Source organism: Henckelia pumila, chromosome 2, assembly GCF_033568475.1.
Source record: "Henckelia pumila isolate YLH828 chromosome 2, ASM3356847v2, whole genome shotgun sequence".
Classification (NCBI taxonomy): domain Eukaryota; kingdom Viridiplantae; phylum Streptophyta; class Magnoliopsida; order Lamiales; family Gesneriaceae; genus Henckelia; species Henckelia pumila.
This window is the reverse complement of record NC_133121.1, coordinates 15,729,395-15,752,591: the sequence shown is the minus strand read 5'-3', so window position 1 is coordinate 15,752,591 and position 23,197 is coordinate 15,729,395. Positions and strand designations below refer to the sequence as shown.

General features: G+C 35.0%; 2 protein-coding genes across 2 annotated transcripts; one reads left to right on the top strand and one right to left on the bottom strand.

Annotated features, from left to right (window-relative positions):
* Positions 1 to 7,015: 7,015 nt before the first annotated feature.
* On the top strand, positions 7,016 to 8,082 carry LOC140882336 (auxin-induced protein 22B-like). The gene has a single exon (XM_073288282.1). The coding sequence runs from the start codon at positions 7,152 to 7,154 to the stop codon at positions 7,683 to 7,685; it is 534 nt and encodes a 177-aa protein (XP_073144383.1). The 5' UTR covers positions 7,016 to 7,151; the 3' UTR covers positions 7,686 to 8,082.
* An 859-nt stretch (positions 8,083 to 8,941) lies between these two features.
* On the bottom strand, positions 8,942 to 11,711 carry LOC140883791 (protein OSB1, mitochondrial-like). The gene is made up of 5 exons (XM_073290377.1): positions 11,256 to 11,711; positions 9,927 to 10,065; positions 9,752 to 9,836; positions 9,539 to 9,645; positions 8,942 to 9,279 (listed from the first exon to the last, which is right to left on the bottom strand). Exons 1-5 carry the CDS (start codon positions 11,594 to 11,596, stop codon positions 9,091 to 9,093), a joined length of 861 nt encoding a protein of 286 aa, XP_073146478.1. The 5' UTR covers positions 11,597 to 11,711; the 3' UTR covers positions 8,942 to 9,090.
* Positions 11,712 to 23,197: the final 11,486 nt, after the last annotated feature.

The following is a 23,197-nucleotide window of genomic DNA, read 5'->3' as shown; positions in this document are numbered from 1 at the left end:
ATTCGAATCGTTAGCTCCTAAACAAGTTTGTTAATAGGCTCGTGAGTTAGCTCTTAAATGAAAAAATAATGATTTTTATATTTGATTTATAGATTTATATTTTTATTTATGACAAATATATAAACATCTATTATATTTTTTTATTACAATAAAATTATAAATTTTAATAGAATATTATAATTTTATCTAAATATACATTTTTTAGTTTGTAATGCATATTTAAAGTTATAATTTATATTTATTATTTTTGTTTAAACTCGATAAAAACTCGAATAAGCTTGTGATCATAAATATATTCGTTAAATAAATCTCGAGTTTTACTCAATTATAAACGAGTCAATCTAAAATATTCAAGAGCTCGAAATCGGCTCGATTTCATACCTAGCTTGGATAAGGTGAATGGTATACGGTGTACCTCGATCTTGTTTGTGGTCCTAACCGGGAAGAGAATGCCAGCCAGCCTAATTAATTTATTCAATGCCACTTGTTGTGTTAACTACTTTCCCCCAATTTCTGAGTTTAATTGGTGCACGGTTTGGATTCTTCCTAAAACTTGAAAAAAAGAAAAGAAACAAATGAAAAGAAAAGAAAAATATAGCCACTTTTAAGGGATTTAGCAGCTAATTTTAAAAAACTTGTAAACTTGACCATTTTTAAAAATTCGTATAATAGTGTTATTAATAATTAATCCTATACACATATATATATACACTATATATATAAGCAAGAACATCTTAGTGGTATCTTGGTATGCTTATTTTTATTTTTATTTTAAAAAAACTCACAAAATTATAAAATTGCAAAAAATGAAAAAAAAATCAAACTTGAAAAAAATAAATTTATATTATATACACACAAAACATATATATATATATATATATATATATATATATATAACATTATACATGCATGCGTTTGCAGTACTACTAGTATATATTGTCAACAATGTTCTAAAAAACGGTAGGCGGTAGGCGGGCGGCGACCCACCGCCTAGCGCCTAGCTGTCTAGGCGGGGCTAGGCGGTTTTTTTTTAAACATAAAAATAAATATCTTAGGATATTTATGAGTTTACTATAAAATATAATTTTTATGTCATATGTTTTTTTTTTCAGTTTTTGTATGAAATTCTTGTAAAATTTTAATAATATAGTCTCTCACGTGAAAGGGACGGCGGGAGTTGCAGCGGCCGTCAACAAAAAGCTTGAAGATGGAAGACTGTCACCTCCTCGACCCTCTCTTTTCTCGTTTTTCTGCAATTTCTTCCGCTTTGTTCTTTTTTTTTTTTTTTCTATCTCTATCATTCTGGACCCTTTTTTTTCTTTTAAGTTTTAAATTTTTTTTAATAATAACTTGACCGCCTAGGCAGAAAACGCCAAGGCGCACGGTGCCTAGCCAACCTAGGTGGGCAATTAAGCGGGCGACACCTCCAAGCTCCAGCCACTAAACGGGGCAGATGGTAGGCGTCGCCCAGCCATTAACGGGGCAAATGGTTAACTTTTTGAGAAGGATGAGATAAAATATTGAAAATGAGGAAGAATTTTGTCATTCATTGTTGCCAAACTACATAGAAGAATGGAAGGCCGTAAATAGTCGTTGCAATTCACGTCGTAATTAATAGATGCATGCTCCAAATTATGTGGATGAGAAATCATCACGGTAAATTTTACATATTTTTTTACCTTTGATTTACCCTAAATTGTTATAAATATATCTCCCATAAGATAAATTGACTATTGAATTTTAATTTTAATTTTAACTTTAAGATTTAAAATTAAACATACCAAATTTTCAAATTTGATATACAATTATTCCATTTACATTAGGAAAACAACTTATTTTTGTTGGACTCGAAAATTATTTTTAATTTTAATATAAAATATATTTATAATCTTGATATAAGTTATGATGGTTAAGATTCACTCCTCATGTCAAAAAATTTAATTTATTTGAACTCCATGGTCTCACATTTTTTTCATGGATGAAAAGCGGTACAAAAGTTTAAATATATGTTACTATTAATATATGATATTTGAGTACTAACAATTTCAAATCTGGTATAAAAATTAAGATTTTGAGTATAACATTGAAATAAATTTATTAATATTAAAAGTTTATTGTACATATATATTTATGTACAAAATATTTATATTGAAACACTCGTTCATTATTAATAAGTACATACATTAGTATTTTGATAATCACGAAAATTAACCATTTGTGTGCATTAATTTAATAAATTTGAGTATAAAATATTTAATTTATTATTTACGTATTGATTTATATATTTATGGCATCAATTATCTCAATTTGATTACATAATCATGATTTATATTTTCAATTTTAGAAAAAAATATATAACACAAAAAATTTATACCAAGAGAACCTGTTTTTATATCATATGATCAAAAATAGTTAATACTGAAATTTCATATATTTGTATACCCTATTTTAAATTTTTTATACCTATTTTTCCCTTCGAAAATGATTTGTGGGCCCATAGAGTACAAACAAAATTTTCATAAATCAGGGAGTACAGAAAAAATAAAATTCTGGGAGGGACTGAATCCTAATCAAACATATGATATAAGGAATTTTTTTTATCAATTAACTCAAAATACCTAATTTCACTTCGAAAATGATTTGTAGGCTCAGGGTAGGGGTGTTCATCGGTCGGATCGGTTTTAATTTGTCTAATTTCGGTTCGGTTTTTTGGTTTTTGGTTTATGAAAAATATAATCCGAATTCAAACCGTTTTAATTCGGTTTGGTTCGGTTTTTGTACTATAACGAACCGGTTTATACGGTTTGGTTTGTTCGGTTTTATTATTAATAATATATAACACAACAAAAGAAACATAAATTTCATCCAATATATAATTTAAATACCCCAACACACAATGTAAAGTTATAGTCATATAATGAAGAAATAAAAATTAACAAACAATACAAGGACAAATATTCAACCACAGTTTTATAATATTTTAAAAAAAACAAAACAAATTTTGATATTGTTATTTCGATTTTGATACAATTATTAAAATTAATAATGCAAATACATTATAAAATATAATATGTTTTTTTACATGTTTTCTTAGTAAAAATTTTAAAAATAAAGTTTAAATGACTTACATAAACAACAATCAACTATAAATTACATAAACAACAATAATAACTTAAATAAACAACAATCAACAAAAAATTATTCAAAATGATTATTCATTCACTAAATATCATCTCATAACATATATAATATAAATAAAAATATAAATAAAATTATTAATTTAATTCAATTTCGGTTTTTTCGGTCAGTTCGGTTTTGACATATATAATCCAAAATCGAACCAAATAAATTTCGGTTTTACTATTTATATCCGAATTACAAAATACGATTTTTGGTTCGGTTCAATCTTTGATTTTTTCGGGTTGGATTTTCGGTTTTTTCGATTTTATTCGAAATATGAACACCCCTAGCTCAGGGAGTACGAACAAAATTTTCATAAATCAGGGAATACAAAAAAAATAAAATTCTGACAGGGACTGAATATCTATCAAACATATATATGATATAAGGATTTTTTTACCAATTAACTCTCTCTCTCTCTATATATATTTATCTATATATGAGTTTTGATGTGTTGCCCACCAATCGTATCGATCTCTGTGCCCACCATGTATAAAACACTCAACTATTGCACATGGTGGGCACAGAGGTTGGCACGGTTGGTGGGCAGCATAAAAAAACTCATATATATATATATATATATATATATATATAATTGAGGTCTTGAACATAGCCAAGCTCCCAATATTCTTATTCCCATGAATAGATCTACTTTAGGGGTAATATTCTCAGTGTAGAATGAACTAAACCCTAAAATTTATGATAAATAGTCAGATATGTTCGAATTATTCTATAATTCATGGATTAATGAAACGTAAGAACATAAGGCCTTTTCGATGCATGCAACTATTAATATAATTTTTGAAATTATTATAAAATTGTAAAACCAAATAGTGAAAATAACTATTAAATTCACTACAAATCAAGGGAGCTATGGCCCAATGCATGTGCCATGTCACATGTGCATGTACCCACCCCGATTAGCATAAAAAAACTAAGCCGATAAAATTAGGGTCCAGCAGTTAATAATAACATGTGGAATACTAAGCCTATTGATTGACAATATGGGGACCAGCCCCAGATGGGTTGTAGCCGTACTTGTCAACCAAGAATATATTAGCTAGCTCTTCAAGTCAAGTGTGGTGACAAGTACACATATCTTCTATGTTATTAAATTTTAATTTTTAGTCCTTTATTTTTATAATTTTAGTCTATTTTAGATATAAAGATTAGGGCTGGCAAAATTGACAAAATTCCCGACCTTTTTCGATTCCCAACCCGTTCCTGTCCCGAGTGGTCGAGATTTTTTCCAAAAGATCAATTTCGGAAACGGGATCAGGATCAACAACCCTACCCGACAGGATTCCCGACCCGATCCGAATATATTAATAATAATTTTTAATTATATTTTTTAATTAAAAAATAGAAATATTTTTTATGATTATCTGTTTTAATATTAATATTTTATAATTATATCTCAAATAACTTTTTTTTATATTTTTATTTATTTGTTTAATATTAATGTTGAGTTATAAATTTTCATTTTGTTTTTTATTATTCTGAATAATTATATGTTTTTATTTTGTTAACCAAGTAGTTGTTTAAGTTTATTTACAATATACTAAAAAAATGTTTTAGTTTTTAATGGTATATACAAAAATTTTTTGCTTAATTTGTAATGTACTGAGAAATTGTTTGATTTTTTTCATAATTTTTTTTAAAAAAACATTTCATAGAATTTTTTTTTTAAAAAATATTTTTCGGAAATTCTTTCTTCTTACCCGACAGGATTCCGAATATTCGGGATCCCGATCATGAGGTCCCGACACATTCGGGTACGGGATCGAGAGGGGAAAAAATATCAATCCTTAACGGGACGGGAATCAGGTAATGAGGTTATGGGTGGATTTCGATCCGATCCCACCCCTAATGAAGATTATGTGACACCAATGCGATGTACGCTGACCTGAGTTTATATTATTTACATGAACTGCTACGTCAGCATTTTGGATAAAAACAAAACTAAAATGATGTTTTAAAAAAAGTTGAAAGATAAGAAAATGAAGTTGGATCGATGACATCGATATCTACGCTGAAAAATAATATTTTTCATTAATTAGTAAGATCTAATCAAAATTTCATCTCATAAAATATAGTTGTGAAACTATCCTGGAGTTTTTGTCTTCAGCAGCATGGACAAAATTATCTAGGGGTTACTTGTTTGAATGAAAGCAAATACATGTTTTTAATTTTAATGGTCATGGGCAAAATAGACAGGATAAACTTTGTTCCAAGATGACGTTAATTTGTTTTCGTAACTTGAATTTTTTATCACTACTTTTGGCTGCCATGAATACAAAAAGTGGACTTTCAAGTTTCAACATCAACAAAAATCCTTCATATTTCGAACTCCATAAAGGCTAAACCCATCCCTCTGAGTCTCTGACAATATCCCTTATTTTGATTATCAAAAGGGGGAAAAATAAACAACAATACATGGTTGGGATGAAATACTTTTAGATGCTAAAGTTTGCCAAGTTATTCAATCCACACACATCTGAAATCAAAAATATGTGTCTTTAACTAGTGCCATATCTAAATTTTAAAGATTTTTTGCCGGACGAAATCTGAGCTTAGCTCATATCTAAAATACATATTTCATATCTGATAAAAATAAAGAATTTTTTGACCAACACGATTTATCTTAAATAGGTTGATCTTGAATGGAACCCCATTCCACATGAGTTAGAGGTTTATTGGTTTATGCGGAGGTTAAATCGAGGGATGTGCACGAGCGGCAGAGACCTGAAAGAGGGAGCAACATGATCAACCCCAGAGCATACCCCACAATATTTCAGCAGAGAATATGCTCCACACGATCGAGGATCGAACCCGCAACGTTGGGAAATCTCTTTTCACATCACCTCAGGCCTTACCAACTCACCTATGTCCATGTGGGCACTAACACGATTTATCGGATTTTCCTAATGCGCATCGAAAGATATATAACGGTCGTGAGTTCTCACGTCATTTAAAAAAAACGAATCTTTACAGTTTATACCGTACATATTACTAAGTGTAAGAATACTATGTAACTAGCTAGTTTTGATCCATCACTAATGTATTTAAGAATTTTCACCTTAATATTCCACAATATCACAAAATATTTTTCAAAATATAAAATGCAATAAATGTTGCCATACTATTATATAAAAGAGTCGTTGTTCACACAAATGCATAGAACACAGCCTTTAATTTGTACTTGTCCCACCCGTGTTCCCTTCTTGTCTCAAAGTAGGCCTAGACTTTGTCCCTCGTCTCTCCAACACCTCTATCTTCACATTTAAATTCTTGTCCCCACAACTGAACATGGGCATGCATCCCCAATTATTATTCCACACAGCTATTATTTATCATCAATAATCTCTTTTTTTTTTTTTTTAAAAATGTTAATATATCAATACTTTCACAAGACAATTAGTGATAGAAGATAAATGTGTCAAAATAATCACGTATATGTCCTAAACACATCTGGAACTATTCTTTGTGCACATCTTTTTTTCATTTATACGATCCGATACATTGAACCCAGAACCAATGAAATGTACGCATTATTTTAAACATCACAAAAAAAACTTTAATGAGACCGTTTCACCTCTTAATTTTATAAAATTGATTGTTCATACTAAAAATATTATTTCACTCTATATTTATATTTATCGAAAAGATTCATTTTGTAGATAAATATCCGTAAAACCGTTTCACCGTTAAACCTATTTTCTTGAAAATATGAAAAAAAAAATTTATTTGGGAATCATAAATGGTAATAGTTGTCACACGCGGGCATGGCCGCATGGGGACCATGAATTATGGAGTCCATCAGTTTCATGCACACGTACAATCCCCTCCCTATAAAACTCTTTCCTCACAAAACAAATTTTCTCCCACACCTGCACTCAAGCAAACACACAAAATTTACAGAGAGATCTAAGTCCCCATCTTCGATTTATTTTTTTTATCATCAAAGGAAAATGGAAGCCAACACGGTTTTCGGGAACGATCTAAATCTGAAGGCGACTGAGCTGAGATTAGGGTTACCAGGAACAGAAGAATCCCAGCAGCAGCAGCTTCAATCTGTCAAGAACAACAAGAGATCATCTTCTGATGAAATGGATCTTTCAAGCCAAAAGGGTACTGCTGCAAACCAAGTTGTTGGGTGGCCGCCGGTTCGATCTTACCGGAAGAAGATGAGGCTGGAATCTGATGCGTCTGGGATCTTTGTGAAAGTGAGCATGGATGGAGCTCCTTATCTAAGGAAGATTGACCTTAATGTATACAAGAACTATTTGGATCTACTCAAGGCATTGGAGAACATGTTCAAGTGCAACATAGGTGTTTACTCGGAGAGGGAAGGGTACAATGGATCTGAATTTGCACCAACTTACCAAGATAAAGATGGTGACTGGATGATGGTTGGAGATGTTCCATGGGATATGTTCGTTGTTTCTTGCAAAAGGCTGCGGATTATGAAGGGATCTGAGGCTAAGGGATTGGGATGCTTGTAGATATTTTAATTTGCTCGAAAAATCCGGAGATTTCACAAAGATTAATTCTCCATTTCAGGCAAGAGAAACGGACGGACCCTTTTGGCAAAAGGGCTCCTTTCTGATCAAGATCAAATTCAGCTGTTTGTTACTTGGAAGAGGGTGAATTTTGGGCCTCTGTAATTTTTAGCTTTGTGGCCTGCAACAGAGACGACTGCAGATACATATGGATATATGAAAGGGTTTTCCTTTACCAATTAATTATGTACATATGCTAAGTGAAGTTGATGCTCCAGCTACTTCAATTTTTGGTCTCTTTTGTTTTATATTACTGTAGTAGCATATTCTGTATTTAGAAGAGAGGCTTGGATATGGCAGAACATGAGATTTCAAGAATTTATTTCGGTCTTCTTTTCGAGTTCCCATATGAAATTGAAGATATATTTTAATTCTGCACAAACCAGGGGTGAAAGTCCTCCCATATCCAGATTCAATGTTCTTAGACATTGTTAATAATTGGTAATTGTATAATCAAATTAGTCAAAGGAATCAAGGGTGAACGGGACACTTATCACCAATCAAATAAAATAAATTTCAAATTTCATGTAATATAACTACGAATTCAAATCTCCAAAGAATTAACAGTACTGATCAATCGGCCCCTCAAAAAAAAAATTTATGGGTTGCGATCATATACAAAGATCCAACCACCCAAATATGAACTCGACCGGAAAATGACCAGAAGGAAAAAGAATGCCCAAGCCCTCTGTAGATCTTAATGCACATTTTGGTTATTTTACCAAAATTTTCCAGATCTAACACCTACCATTCTTGTAAACAATATCAAAGAACTTGTTCAAAGGATTCATTTTAATTTATGTTCTTCGATGTTTGCATCTATTATACCAGAATTTTAATCATTATGATATGTTGACCAAGGAATGTACATCAAACTGACGAGTGACCAGAGTAGTTGTATCTAATTTCTTTGATCTAAACATTTATTTACTGATAAAAGAACTATCAAAGAGTCTGATCTCAAGTTTAGAATGATTCTATAAGATATATTCAAAACCTCCTCGCGTATCAAACGGTCAAATGGACATTGAACTTTGAAGAGAATCCAAAAGAGCTTATTTTGCGGGAGTTGGAACTTTTATGCGAATATTGCTATTATTCCATCGCAAGGTATTTAACTAAATAGAGGAATCATGTCAAACTGATGATTAGCTACTTCAAAGTTCTAAGAAAGAATTAAGATATAAGGCGACCCAAAAATACCAGCAGTTAACAGCAGCAACAAAAACCGAACAAACTTTCACTGGGTACAGATGAAAATTGAGGCTTTAAAGCAGTACAAAAGAAAGGTTTTCGAATAATTCAACAAATATACAAAAATCAATCTGGATATCATCATGATGAGTGGCTAAAAGGGCCCAAGACTATCGACAGTCATAAAATTTACATTCTTACTGGAATTTTGCTCGTGGAATGACTCCATTCTTGAATCGAGAACAGCAAGTTGTGATTTTACCCATGGTGGATTATACCTGCCTTCAATCCATAATGCTTCCCCGGTATCTTTGTGCTTGAAGTCCGGATAGTTTGGGCTCCGCTGTATGGATAAAATTAGCACTTAGGAACCCAAGTTGTAGATAAGGCACGAGATAATTAGTGGTATTTCAGATATGAGATAATTAGTGGTATTTCAGATATTGGGTTCGTTATGTTTCCCAAAGACGTGATAGTTAACCTTTTGCATTGACTAATGGGAACAAGAAAATGGACAACATTCAAAGACAAGAGTGAGTCCCAGAAAACGTTTCAAGAAAGAAGGCATCAGTAGCGTGATAGTTAAAAGCGAGAAAGACAACCTTGTTTTTCCTATTATCCCACCATTCCATAGGATTGGCGAAAAAGGCTTGCCACAGTTCTTCTGGTGTACCAGTAGAGTTTGCAGCGTAATTGCTTTGTTTCCTGCCTGCAAAGAAATCAATTAAATCTATTTTTAGAGTTTCATACATCGAATTGAAGTATGACCACGTAAACTGTTTGCCTAGTAAAGTTGGGAAGAAGCGATCAAATGCCTGGTGTAGGGGAATTAGAATCTCCATTGTACAATGGGACAGCTGAGAGGCTCTTCTCTATGAAATTTAGTTGCTGAACAACCACCTGTCCATTTTGATAGAAAAATGCATGCAAAAATATATTAGCAAGAAACAGTCTGCATCTAGAAGTGACATGAATAATAGAACCAGAAACCTTATAGTAGGTCTGCTGCTTCTGATCTTCACTTTCAACGATATCTGAGACTAGGCGACCAGAGACATATATTTGGTGACCTTTCTCTACATGCTCGAAAGCAACGTGAGCCAATTCATCCCAGAAAGTCAAATTAATCCTGCAAATATCAACTGAATATAAGGTAGTGCTAGCTGAAAGGTTGTCATAAGTTAGCAAGGAACATACATACACATTAAGACGTAAATGCTATCAAATGTATGATCAAGGTCATGGAATCATATTAAACCAGGTACCAACTTTAACCCATAAAGCGTTTCCAAGCAAGACTAATGGCCTCACCTCATAATCCTGTGCAGTTCATGGAATTTTCCACATGAAACACAGAAGTCTTCCAGTTAACTGCCATATTGAATGACTGAATTAATCCTATTAACTGACCTTAGCCTAAAGAACCCTTTACCTCTGGTAACCCTTGAAGAATCAAAGTCAATACACATAGTCGCAACAACCAAGCAAGTAGGTTACCCAACTACTATTAAAGCCTTCTCAACCGTTCCTGATTTTCACAGCAGTGGTCCAAATATATATCATATATAAAATCACTAAGCCCTCGCGAAATGAGGTGGATACTTGAACATTTAATATCAATTAGAGACTGTGTATCCATCTATATATATATATATATATATATATATATATATATATATATATATTTACTTGCACAAATGCGGGTGGCAGATTTTTGCTAAGCAAAAAAAAAAAAAAAGATACCTCCATTCAAGGTCCTTATTATGCATGAAACATCTGATCCTTAGAGACTACGTTACATACATGCTATCCAACCTCGTATCAGACTAAGCCAAATGAAGTGCCAAACATCTTTCAAAGTACCACTTGCCGCAAGGATTATATTACAAAAAAAAAAAAAAAAGAAGCATTGCTGACGTGATTTGAAGGATGGTGGTCCTTTACTGAAAAAAAAAATATACATCAAATTTTCTAAAAGTTTTAAATTTTATGCGAAGAATTTCAGTTAACAAGATTAGGACAACAGCATAGACTAACCCAATATATCAGCCATTTAGAAAGAGATTCAAACAACATTAATCAACCCCAAAATTGCTTGCCAATTTAGAAGGAAGCAATGGGGCAATGGCTCACGACATCGAACAGAACAGTGGTTCGTCAGCTACTCATCCAATGATGTTAAACAAACACATTAATTCAACCCATAATATTAACATTAACTCCAAATGCGAGAAACAGTTCAAAGAACCAACCCAGAAGGAAATGAGTCAAGTCAGGCCGGAAGAGCTCAGATTCAGCAACAACAAAAAGAAGGATTACCAAATGGTTTCACTTTGCGATTTCTTGACCGCGAGGCGGGACCAGGCAACAACTTTACCAGAAGGAAGGTTTTTTATTTGGACGGGACTCCCAACAATGCCAATAAGCTGCACCGAATTGCATAGCTCCTTCTTCCACTGAATCTCCGCCGGTCTCGGATACTGTGAACCCGAACCTGCAAACCGCTCGTACTCGTAAAGCCCAGAATTACTGTCGAAAGAGCATTTTAATCGGATTTTTTTGGCTGATTTGTTGAAATGGATTGGAAATGAAGGAATTTGGACGGGGTTTTGAGGCAGAAGAAAGGTTTTCGTTAATGCTACTGTCTTCTGTAACGCCATTAGAGCTGATGTTATCTTCTCAGCGCTGCGCAATGCTCGCCGAAATTGGGTTTAGGGTTTAGCCATATATGTTCCATTTTAATTTTAATTGGGATTTTTCAGCAGCTAGGGAAAGGCCACCACGACTCAACTGAACCGGGCAACCGAAACTGGATCGTGGTTAACGGTTTTGTTAGCTGTCAAGACGGGTTGGTTAAAAACGAGATAAATACAGAATATATTTCTAAGTTTTCAAATTTTTTTAAAAATATACTAACAGTTTATTTGTTTTTAATTACGTTTCTTTTTTAAGAAAAAGTTTTTCTAATATGTCATTCAAACTAAAAATTTTCTATAATACCCTTAAATTAATATTTTTAAATAATATTTCATTTGGCTCACAGATTGGTATCAAAACCTAGATAAATTTTATTCAAACTTTATATTATTCATTTAATCATATTTTTTTGTTGTGGAAGAGATTTTTCAACAAATCATGTATTCAGATGGAAGTTTGAATCAGGTGAATTTCATCAATATGAAATTCTATGAGAAGGTGAATCTATTTAAAATAGATTCCGCACCAAATACAAGACCCTGTGCGAGAAGCTCAGGTTTTTTTTTATAAGCTCTGGAAGGATCAAGGGATATGATTTCTAACTCCAAATTTCTAGAGATTACACCAGATTTTTCTAAGCTCTCCGGAGATCTTAGAGAAATCCAAAAGACGATACAATATTACAGCAACCAGCTGTATGAAATACCTCGAAAAATTAAAAAAATCCTTAAAAAACAAGAAGAAATTCTTGTAAATCTAAAGGATCTTCAAATAAAACCCAGAATCTAGAACACACATCGAGTTCTAGGAAAGGCGGACGGTTACCACTCTCGTTTGGTACCGAACCTTTGTTACATTAGAAAGGTAAAACCAAAATGATACAAAAACTTTTAACTGATGAAGAAATGATGATTAATCTTATAAAAGCAGTATCAGAGAAAAATACTATCTGATGACTACTTTAGAAAGATTAAATCTTGAAGATCTACAAGACCTTGCCGATTCATTTGCAAATCTAAAGGTAGTAGATCTAAAAATGAATTTTCCTGAAGGTGAGCAACCTACAGGGAACCCGCCTAGATATGTGGTTAAAACAGAAGAACCATATAGTGAATTTTAGGTTGGAAAAAATTCACATCCAGCAGGAACAAGGACAAGAAGGAGTAAAATTCCACTCCATCAAACTCCTTACAAAAAAACTGTTTTAGATCCAATACATCCTTATGGGGTTATGTTAAACTTGATGTTCTGGAATTAAAAACAAAGAAGATCTCATAGATGATTGGACGTCAGCTATGAGAATTGTAGCAGGAACATTAGATCTCAATAAAAAAAGGATTCATTAAAATCCTAGAAATGTTTCTAATGAGATCTGTTAAGATAGCTAGGGAAATGACCATGCCAGAAACCAAAGAATCAGTCTTAGCAGAGAAATCTCTAAGCGAGATTGGAGGAAGAATAGCTACCCTATTTAAAGCACAATTTATAGTGGTAGACTATTTCAATAATCAAGATACGGAGAAAAAGAGAATATATACTCAAGCTCTGTATAGTCTCGAGTTACATGATATCTGTTTAGTTGATGAATACATTATGTTATTCACCAAATACAGATGAAATTCAGGAGTCGAGGAAAATATAGCGATCCAGCTATTTTTCGCAAAAATGTCGAGCCCTTGGAGAGAAATGCTGATAAAAGAGTACGTTTAAGGTAATCCAAATACTTTGGAAAGACGAGCCTCTTTTTTGAAATAAAAATTGGTCGAATGGTGCCATATGGCAACACTACAAAAGAACTACAAAAGTATAAGGGGTATAAATAAACGTACTCCTTTATGTTGTAGAGAAAATGACCTTCCGACGTTCATTGGGAATAAATCACAGGGATTTAAAAGAAAAAAATTCAGAAATAATTCCTACAATAAAAGAATGAGAAGTTCTTGGAAACCAAGAAACATTTTAGTCCAAACAAAAAGCCAGATCTTATAGGTCAGGGAAAAGAAGTAGACCTACAAGAACATCTCCAGCAACAATCTTATCGCAAACCAAGGGAAGAACACCATCCAGAAGAACTTTCAAAAGAACTCATACAAGAGCAAGTGAAAGTTTCAAATATTGCAACTACTGGACATGTGGTGCAAGAGGACACGTATCTACGAATTGTCCAGAAAACGAAAAAAGAGGAGTTAAACTCTTTGAAGCAACACCGGATATGGATGATGCAGTATTTTTCAAGATCTAGTTCAAGTATATCAGTTTGAGGATATCCCCTCAGATGAAAGTATATACGAAGAAGAGATAGTGTTTAGCCAAGAAGGATCTGATGATGAATCAGAATCAGACTAAAGAAGAAGTGTTTAGACACGAAACACATAAGAGTTTGACTGGGTTTTTTAGTCAAACCACGATATCTCATAATATGGTCCAAAGAATTATGAGAGAAAATCCAACATTACAAAAGTACCAAGGATTTTCGGCAGGACAAGTAGAAAAAGTCTTAGGAAACCTAGGGCTTATACAAAGAAGACATCATTTGATTTACAAAGTATCCAGAAGGGAAATGGCAATCCTTATAGAGTTGACAAGTAATCAAATAGAGATGCAGTTAATTCATTTTGAAAAAATAAGAGAGGAATTGTAAAAGTTGAAAAATGAGGTACCAAAGACGATGTCTTGGATTCATATTGGGGCAATCCAAATAATGATCAAGACAACTTTTAAATAAGGAATAGATTCACCCATAGACATCGTAGTATGCGATAAAAGAATGTGAAATATACAAGATGCTATTCTGGGAACTATCTCAGGAAATTTATGTGAAGAAAAAATTGTAGGAGTTATTTACCCAAGAATAGCCTACAATTTAGCTGACAGATAGTTTAGTCGAGCCTTAATGTTGCATTAAAATTTCAAGGAAAAACGACTAATGAAGGAAGGTAATAGACCATATTCTATTACATATCAAATTTCATATGCTCTTTCTAATACTCACCATTCAGAATTATTTATTAGAAATGAGTTTATTGAAATCCCATAGATTTTCGAAAAGGTTGCTCAAGCGATTTACCCGGAAAGAATCGAGTTTCCTTTAATTCAGAAAACAAACATTCAAATTCAAGACAAACCGGTTCTATACAGTGAACATAAGATAGAACCCAGAAGGTTATCTTTTCAAGGTGACTGAATGACAAGTAGAAGATGAGACACATCTCCTATTCAAGAAATTCCACCAGAAGAAAAGGAGTTTTCCATAATAGGAAAATTTAGATCTCCTGAAGGATGGAAAGAAATCAAAATAGTATTCGAAATTACAAGCTTTAGAAACCAATTCCCTTGTAACTCGATTTACTATTTAGAACAAAAGAAAAAAGGAACTTACCAAGGAGTGATAAATATTGGAGAATTGAAAGTTCAAATCTGTGAAATTTCAGGAAAGGAAATGGATCATCTCATTCTTGTTATAGAATTCCTTGAGGATCATAAAGCATGGAAACACTTTGAAAGAGGAATAGAGTTTATGGCAAAATAAAAAACTTGGAGAATTCAATAATTCTACAAAATGTCCAACCAAGAAAATTGGGTAAGGGATAATCCCCTAACTAGATTTGAAAACTCTGTTCACAAACAGAGAAAGAAACAACTCTTGAAGTTAGTAAATCATGAACATGTTTTACTAGAACGCATTGAAGAATTAGAAAAGAGTAACCATACTCTACCTACTGAGGCCTTAGAAACATTGAGACTGAACAGTCTTAATAAGATTACTGAGTTACAACACAGTTTATTAAAAATGGCGGGGCCATTCAGTAATCCCTTTAAATGACTACAAGCCCTTTATCCATATACATTTCGATTGGGATGTTGTACGAACAATATAAGGCTGAATACTTTGCAACCTATATTGATTCAGGAGCAGGAATTTGCACAGAAAAAAGAGGAGTCTTCCCTATAGATTGTGAAGAAGATATGCCAAAAAGTGTTGGATGAGATTTCTCGAAAAGAATTCTAATTATTGGAAAAGGAATAAAACAAGCAGAGATCCTTATGGGAGGCGCATGTCAGACTCCTTGGTACAAGTTAAAGACATCACCAATATATTTTCATGATACAAAAGCTGATATCTTGTTGGGAAATAACTTTTTACAAATGTTTAAAAAGTACACACAAGATAACGAGTTAAGACGACTTATGTTCACTGTTATTTGTGATCATAAGATTATCGTTCAAAGATTCAAGGTTGCCTTTTATCGACAAATGTCGATATTGTTCCGCAGTCAGCATGGTGATAAAGGACAACTTTTTCACCCAAAAATAAAAGATTTCAGGAGATTTGGAGAAACCATGTTAAAAATAACAATAGAACAAGAACTCCAAATAGAAAATATGAATCTTCTCAAGATAACTCTAACCCACACAGATATAGAGTTGGAGAAAAAGGTATCCCTTGAAGATGTCAAAAAGAGGCTCAAAGAAAGTTATAATGAGCATCCTCTGGCATGGTGTGATATAAATCAACTCAAAGCCAGCCTTACTTTAAAAGAAGGAAAAAAGTATAAATTCGTTAGATATAATCCTATCCCGATGAACATAACAGATCAAAGGGATATGAGAATGATTATCAAGGAACACTTGGACTTTGGTTTAATCAAAGAAGGAGTTTCACCATATAGTAGCCCAATTTTCTTGGTTAGAAATCATGGTGAAATAAAAAGAGGAAAACCCAGGTTAGTTATTAACTACCAAAGTATTAATAAAATCCTGGAGTTTGATGGGTACTTTATACCAAGTAGAGAACATCTCATTAGCTGTGTACGAAATGCTAGAGTGTTCTCAAAATTTGACTATAAGTCTGGATTTTACCAGATTCTGATGGAGGAAGGCAGTAAGAAATTCACAGCCTTTTCTACACCACAAGGACATTATATCTGGGAAGTTATGCCTATGGAATTGGCTAATGCACCCCAAATATTTCAAAAAAAGATGGATAACTTGTTTAAAGATTATTTCAACTTCATGTTTGTTTGTATTGATGATATTCTTATAGCATCAAAATACATAGATGAACATGTTAAAAATTTAGAGATTTACTCTAAAATTTGTAAACAAGAAGGACTGGTTTTGTCTGAAAGAAAAGCAGTCATAGCAACAAGAAAAATTGAAATACTTGGCATTGAGATTGATGAATCTGGAATAATTCTACAACCCAATATTGTGGAAAAAGTACAGAATTTTCCAGATAAACTCAAAAACATAAAACAACTCCAAAATTTTCTCGGAGTAGTTAATTTTGCAGGGATGTTCATAAACAACCTAGCGATGTACAAGAAGGTGTTCAGTCCTTTATTAAAAAAGGATGCAAGGTTTATATGGACCGATCAACATACTAAATGGGTAATCCAACTAAATGAGATATGTAAGAAACTCCCAAAAATATCTATACCCATATATGAAGATGATTTGGTGTTATTTACAGATGCCAGCGACGATTGGTGGACTACAGTCCTTACTAAGCTTACTCCAGATGGGGAAGTTCCATGCCGATACTATAGCGGCCTTTTTAAAGAATCTGAGGGTATCAGATGACATATCAATGAAAAGGAATTTTACGCAGTTAAAAGATTTTTGAAAAATGGCCTTTATTTTTACTTGCTAAAAAATTTACTTCAAAATTTGATAATACCCAAGTAAAAGCTTTCGTAAGAAATAAAATTGAATCTAAACCAGAGAAAGCTAGATTATTAAGATGACAAGCTTTATGTCAAAATTTATATTTTTAATATTGTTATCATTAAATCTCATGAAAATATTCTTGCATATTTTTTAACAAGAGATGGAAGACTGTAGTGACCCTGCATGGAATCACCTACTAACTGGCAACTAATAGCATGCATTAAACTTAATACAGCAAAATACTTAACAGAGTAAAAACGTGCGGAAACTCAACCATAAATTACATATCAGCTTAGTAATATAATCCATGCTTAAATCTGTAATGATATAACTATATCAAAATTCTTAAAATAAACATTATACAGCTAACAAATCATGTTGTATAATAAACTCCTCAAGGCTCCTGCTCCCTAGTCCTGCCTTGAACTACCAGCTCCTTCCATCCTGCGACCTGCCCTATGGAATAGGGTGTCCAAGATAACAACTAGGACGTGAGCGCTACGCCCAGTACATAGACATGAGTAAACATATATATATATAATGCATGCAACATGATGACTGGTAAAAGATCATCTGAAAAGTCATGCTCAGAATCGGCGCCATATGAGTGCTGCCACCGCACGGATCAACCTCTGGGTGCAACCACACTCGTCTAGTACACCAGAGTAGACAGACATAAATGCCCCCGCCGTCGCGGTACTCTCAGTGACAGACTATCGAGTATAGAGATGAGCGGCTCTATAATCAGGTATAACAAGGAATAGGCTCAACGTGTATATGCACATGACATATGAGTATAGAAAACGGTAAATCATACATTATGCCATATAATAATGCCAAATAAATGCAACATATAAACATGTATACTCGCTGGCAATCTCAGTCAATGTGTACGTACCTCTAGGCTAGTTCAAGTAAAGTAGATCCTAGGTTCCAAGCCTATATTCAAAAGTTCACCGTATCACTACATAAATTCTATAAGCCTTAACTAAGCTAATAAGTACTCCCAAAACTTAAATAGATTCCCGAACCATACCTTCGTCCGTAGTTAGCCCTTTGAAGTCGCTAGTCCCGGATGACTATAACCACACCTTGGTTATTCCAGAACCTCTATTATAACCGATAGGGCCCTCAAGTGTATATCTCACACTATATAACTGAATAAAGAAACTCGGGAATTCGTAATTCAGAAATGAATCTGAGAACTGCTCTATTTATAGCCAAATTTCTCGGCCAGGATCGGAACTTCCAATTTCGGGATCGGAGCTTCCGATCCAGCTCATTGCGTGCATGTCTGCCACGCCAGGATCGGAACTTCCGATCTACGATCGGAGCTTCCGATCTGCTCTATGATCGATACTTGTCAAAACTCGCGACTGAGTCATCGATCATTGCTGGCAGCTGGGGATCGGAACTTCCGTTCCAGGATCGGAGCTTCCGTTCCGATCGGAGCTTACTATCTAGGATCGGAGCTTACTATCCGGCCCAAAATTAAAAAGCCCAAATTTTACTTCTGAAGTCCAATAACACTCCGAAATTGGTTAAATACCAACCCTTAATCATGTTTAACATATTATTATTTTAAAATGGTTTCTGGGTTACTACATTCTCCCCACCTTTAGATATTTCGTCCGCGAAATAACATCTAAAGACAAATCAAGATAACAATATGAAACATCAAACCATGTCTTATTACAACAACGGTAATTACATCTTACATGGTAATCAAAAATACAAAGCAAACAACTCAGGATATTCTGCTCGCATACGACTCTCAGTTTCCCAAGTTGCTTCTTCAACGCCTCGGCACTGCCACTGTACCATCACAAGTGGTATAGTCTTGTTCCGAAGAACTTTCTCCTTCCTGTCTAGGATACAGATTGGTCGTTCAACAAAAGACAGATCTGGCTCTAGCTGAATATCAGTAGACTGAATCACATGAGATTCATCAGCTATGTACTGTCGAAGCAACGACACATGAAAAACATTGTGTATACTGGAAAGAGATGGCGGTAAAGCCAAACGATAAGCAACATCTCCGATCTTCTCCAGTATCTGGAAAGGCCCAATGTAACGAGGAGACAACTTGCCTTTCACACCGAATCTCATCACCTTCCTGAAAGGTGATACTCGCAGAAAAACATATTCACCAGGCTCAAACTGAAGTGGCCTGCGGCGAATATTCGCATAACTGGCTTGTCTATCTTGAGCAACTTTGATTCTATGCTTGATCAAATCTACCTTGTCTACAATCTGCTGCACCAATTCAGGACCCTCGACTTGCCGTTCCCCGACTTCATCCCAGAATAACGGAGTACGACACCGTCGACCATACAATGCCTCAAAAGGTGCCATATCAATACTACGATGATAACTGCTATTGTAGGCAAATTCAATCAAAGGTAACTGATCCTGCCAAGATAAACCAAAGTCCATGACAGAAGAACGTAGCATAGTGCGCTCTGACTGCCCGTCAGTCTCCGGATGATACGCCGTGCTCAAACTCAGAGTGGTACCCAACGTCTGCTGAAAACTACCCCTAAAACGTGAATTAAATCACGGATCTCTATCACTGACAATACTCACTGGAATCCCATGTAATCGCACAATCTCCTGGATATATAAGCGTGCCATGCGATCATAAGAATACTCCCGGTTATAAGGAATGAAATGTGCTGATTTTGTCAAACGGTCAACGACAACCCAGATAGCATCACACTGCCGTGAAGTCATAGGCAAGTGGGTAACAAAATCCATAGTCACGTGCTCCCACTTCCATTCAGAAATCTCAAGATTCTGCAGTAATCCACCTGGTCGTCGATGTTCAGCCTTGACCTGTTGACAAACCAAACATCTCAAAACAAACTGATAAACACTTCGCTTCATTCCCTTCCACCAGAATCTAGTTCGCAAGTCCTTATACATTTTCATACTTCCAGGATGAACTGATAATCGACTCCTGTGAGCTTGAGATAGAATATCATTCCTGAGCTCCGCAACATTAGGTACAACCACTCTATTGGATAGGCACAATAAACCATATGCCTGAAAATGGAATCCAGATGTATTAACTCCATTGGCTAGACGTGCCAATCGCTGAGTCTTAACATCAGATATCTGAGCATCTCTGATCCGAGAATACAATGCTGGCTCAGATAGAATAGTATACAAACGAATCCCATTCCTCCCTTTCTTGTGCTTGAGCGTAAAACTCAATGAACAATACTCTTGAATCATATGAGATATTTTATTAGTCTGAAGTGCAGACAGTCTCACCTGCCGACTCAAGGCATCAGCAGTAAGATTAGCAGAACCTGGATGATATTTGATTTCACAATCATAATCCTTCAGGAGATCCATCCAGCGTCTCTGTCGCATATTCAACTCTGCCTGAGTGAATAAATACTTCAAACTCTTGTGATCCGTAAATATCTCAAATTTCTCGCCATAAAGATAATGTCTCCAAATCTTGAGCGCAAATACAATGGCGGCTAACTCGAGATCATGCACTGGATAGTTATTCTCATGCGTCTTCAACTGTCGAGAAGCATAGGCAATAACATGTCCATGCTGTGTCAACACACATCCCAACCCCTGACCAGAGGTATCAGTATAAACCACATAACCTCCTGATCCAGAAGGTAGAGCTAGCACAGGTGCAGTAGTAAGACGTCTACGCAGCTCGTGAAACGACTCATCACAATCCGAGGACCAAATGAAGGTAACATCTTTTCGAGTAAGCTGAGTCAAAGGCCTGGCCAACTGTGAAAAATTCTCGATGAACCGACGGTAATATCCCGCTAGACCCAAGAAACTACGAATCTCAGCAACCGTTGTCGGACGAGACCAGTTCAGCACTGCCTCTATCTTACTAGGATCAACAGATATCCCTTCACTCGAAATCACATGACCGAGAAATACTACCCGATCAAGCCAGAATTCACACTTGCTCAATTTCGCATATAGCTGCTTATCTCGTAACGTTTATAGAACAATCCTCAAATGTTGTGCATGCTCATCCTTGTCATGAAAATAAACAAGAATATCATCTATGAAGACGATGACAAATCTATCCAGATAATCTCGAAATACCTGATTCATCAGATTCATAAAGACTGTCGGTGCATTCGTCAAACCGAATGACATCACCAGAAACTCATAATGCCCGTATCTGGTCCTGAAAGCAGTCGTAGATATATCTGAGTCTCGTACCCGCATCTGATGGTATCCAGATCTAAGATCTATCTTCGAATAAACAGAAGTACCCTGTAGTTGATCGAACATATCATCAATCCGCGGCAAAGGATACTTATTCTTGATGGTGACACGATTTAACTGCCTGTAATCAATACATAATCGCATCGATCCATCCTTTTTCTTGACAAACAAAACAGGTGCTCCCCACGGAGAAACACTCGGACGAATATATCCCTTATCAAGCAGATCTTGCAACTGCTGTTTCAATTCCCTCATCTCTGACGGTGCCAGACGATAAGGTGCTCGGAATATAGGCGTAGTTCCTGGTACTAGATCAATACCAAATTCAACCTCTCGAACCGGAGAAAAACCAGGAATCTCATCAGGGAATACGTCAGGAAACTCCCTGACAATCGGTAGCTGATCAATACCCGTACTACTCATGGACATATCAACTGCATAGATGAGGTAGCCCTCCCCACTGACTCCAAGACATGACATGCCTTCAGAGCCGAAACAAGTGGCATCGGAGGTCGCGCACCCTCATCATAAAAGTACCAGCTATCACCCTCAACGGGATGAAACTGTACCAGACGCTGATAACAATCCACAGTAGCGTGATACAAAGTCAGCATATCTATTCCCAAAATACAATCAAAATCCGTCATCGCTAATATCATCAAATTAGCCGATAACACATTACCCTCAAACTCCAGAAGGCAACCCATCACTAGACGCTTAGTTACTACCTCCTGCTCCAACGGAGTAGATACAACTTGTTAGAACCTAATGGGGGGGGGGGGATTTAGGTTCTATTGGCAACTTTAGCAATTTAAAGCGATTATGCAAGTACGCAAGCGGAAGACTTAAGCAATCAAATAATAAGTGCGGTAAATAAATGCGTAATGTAAATAAAGCAGTAAAAGGGATAAGAGATGTTTATGGAAGTTCGACGATAAATCGTCTACGTCTCCCCTTCTTGGTTAAGTCGATTAACCAAGGATCCACTAGCACTTCGAACGTCTTGGCCTTGATGGCTCCAAGGATAGCCTTACAACTTGACACGATCACCGCGCCGAAACAACTCAACACTCTTGGCCTTAAGGGCTCCAAGGATAGCCTCAACACAACACTTGGCTTCACACTCAAGTGCTTACTACCATAGCACAACACACTTGGCTTCACACTCAAGTGTTTACAACAATAGCACAACCAACTCACAAACTATTTTTACAAACACTCTCAAATATATCACACAAACACTTTGATAGTGAGAAATTGCTTGCAAAGGAGAGAAGAGATGAGTTGGGATATCTCCAAATGAACTTGGATGACCTCTATTTATAGTTGGCAAAGTTTTGAATCTGATTTGAGTGCTTGGAGCGTGTGGTAAGAAGTCAAGAAGTGACAAAAAGTGTTCGGCGCCGCTGCCTACATTTTCCCAGCACTGAGCGGATTTTGTGGAAAAATCATATCTTCCAATCTAACCGTTGGATTGATCTGAAATTTTAAATAAAGCTTTAAAACATCTAGATCTTAAATCTGAACGGTCGAGATTTGATTATAACGAGTCAAACATTTCCAGTAATTTTCGGAAGTCACTTCATCAAGTTTTCGAACTTGTTCTGTGCAACAAATTTGAAAAATTCATATCTCCATATCCATCCGTTGGATTGATCTGAAATTTGGACAGAGGT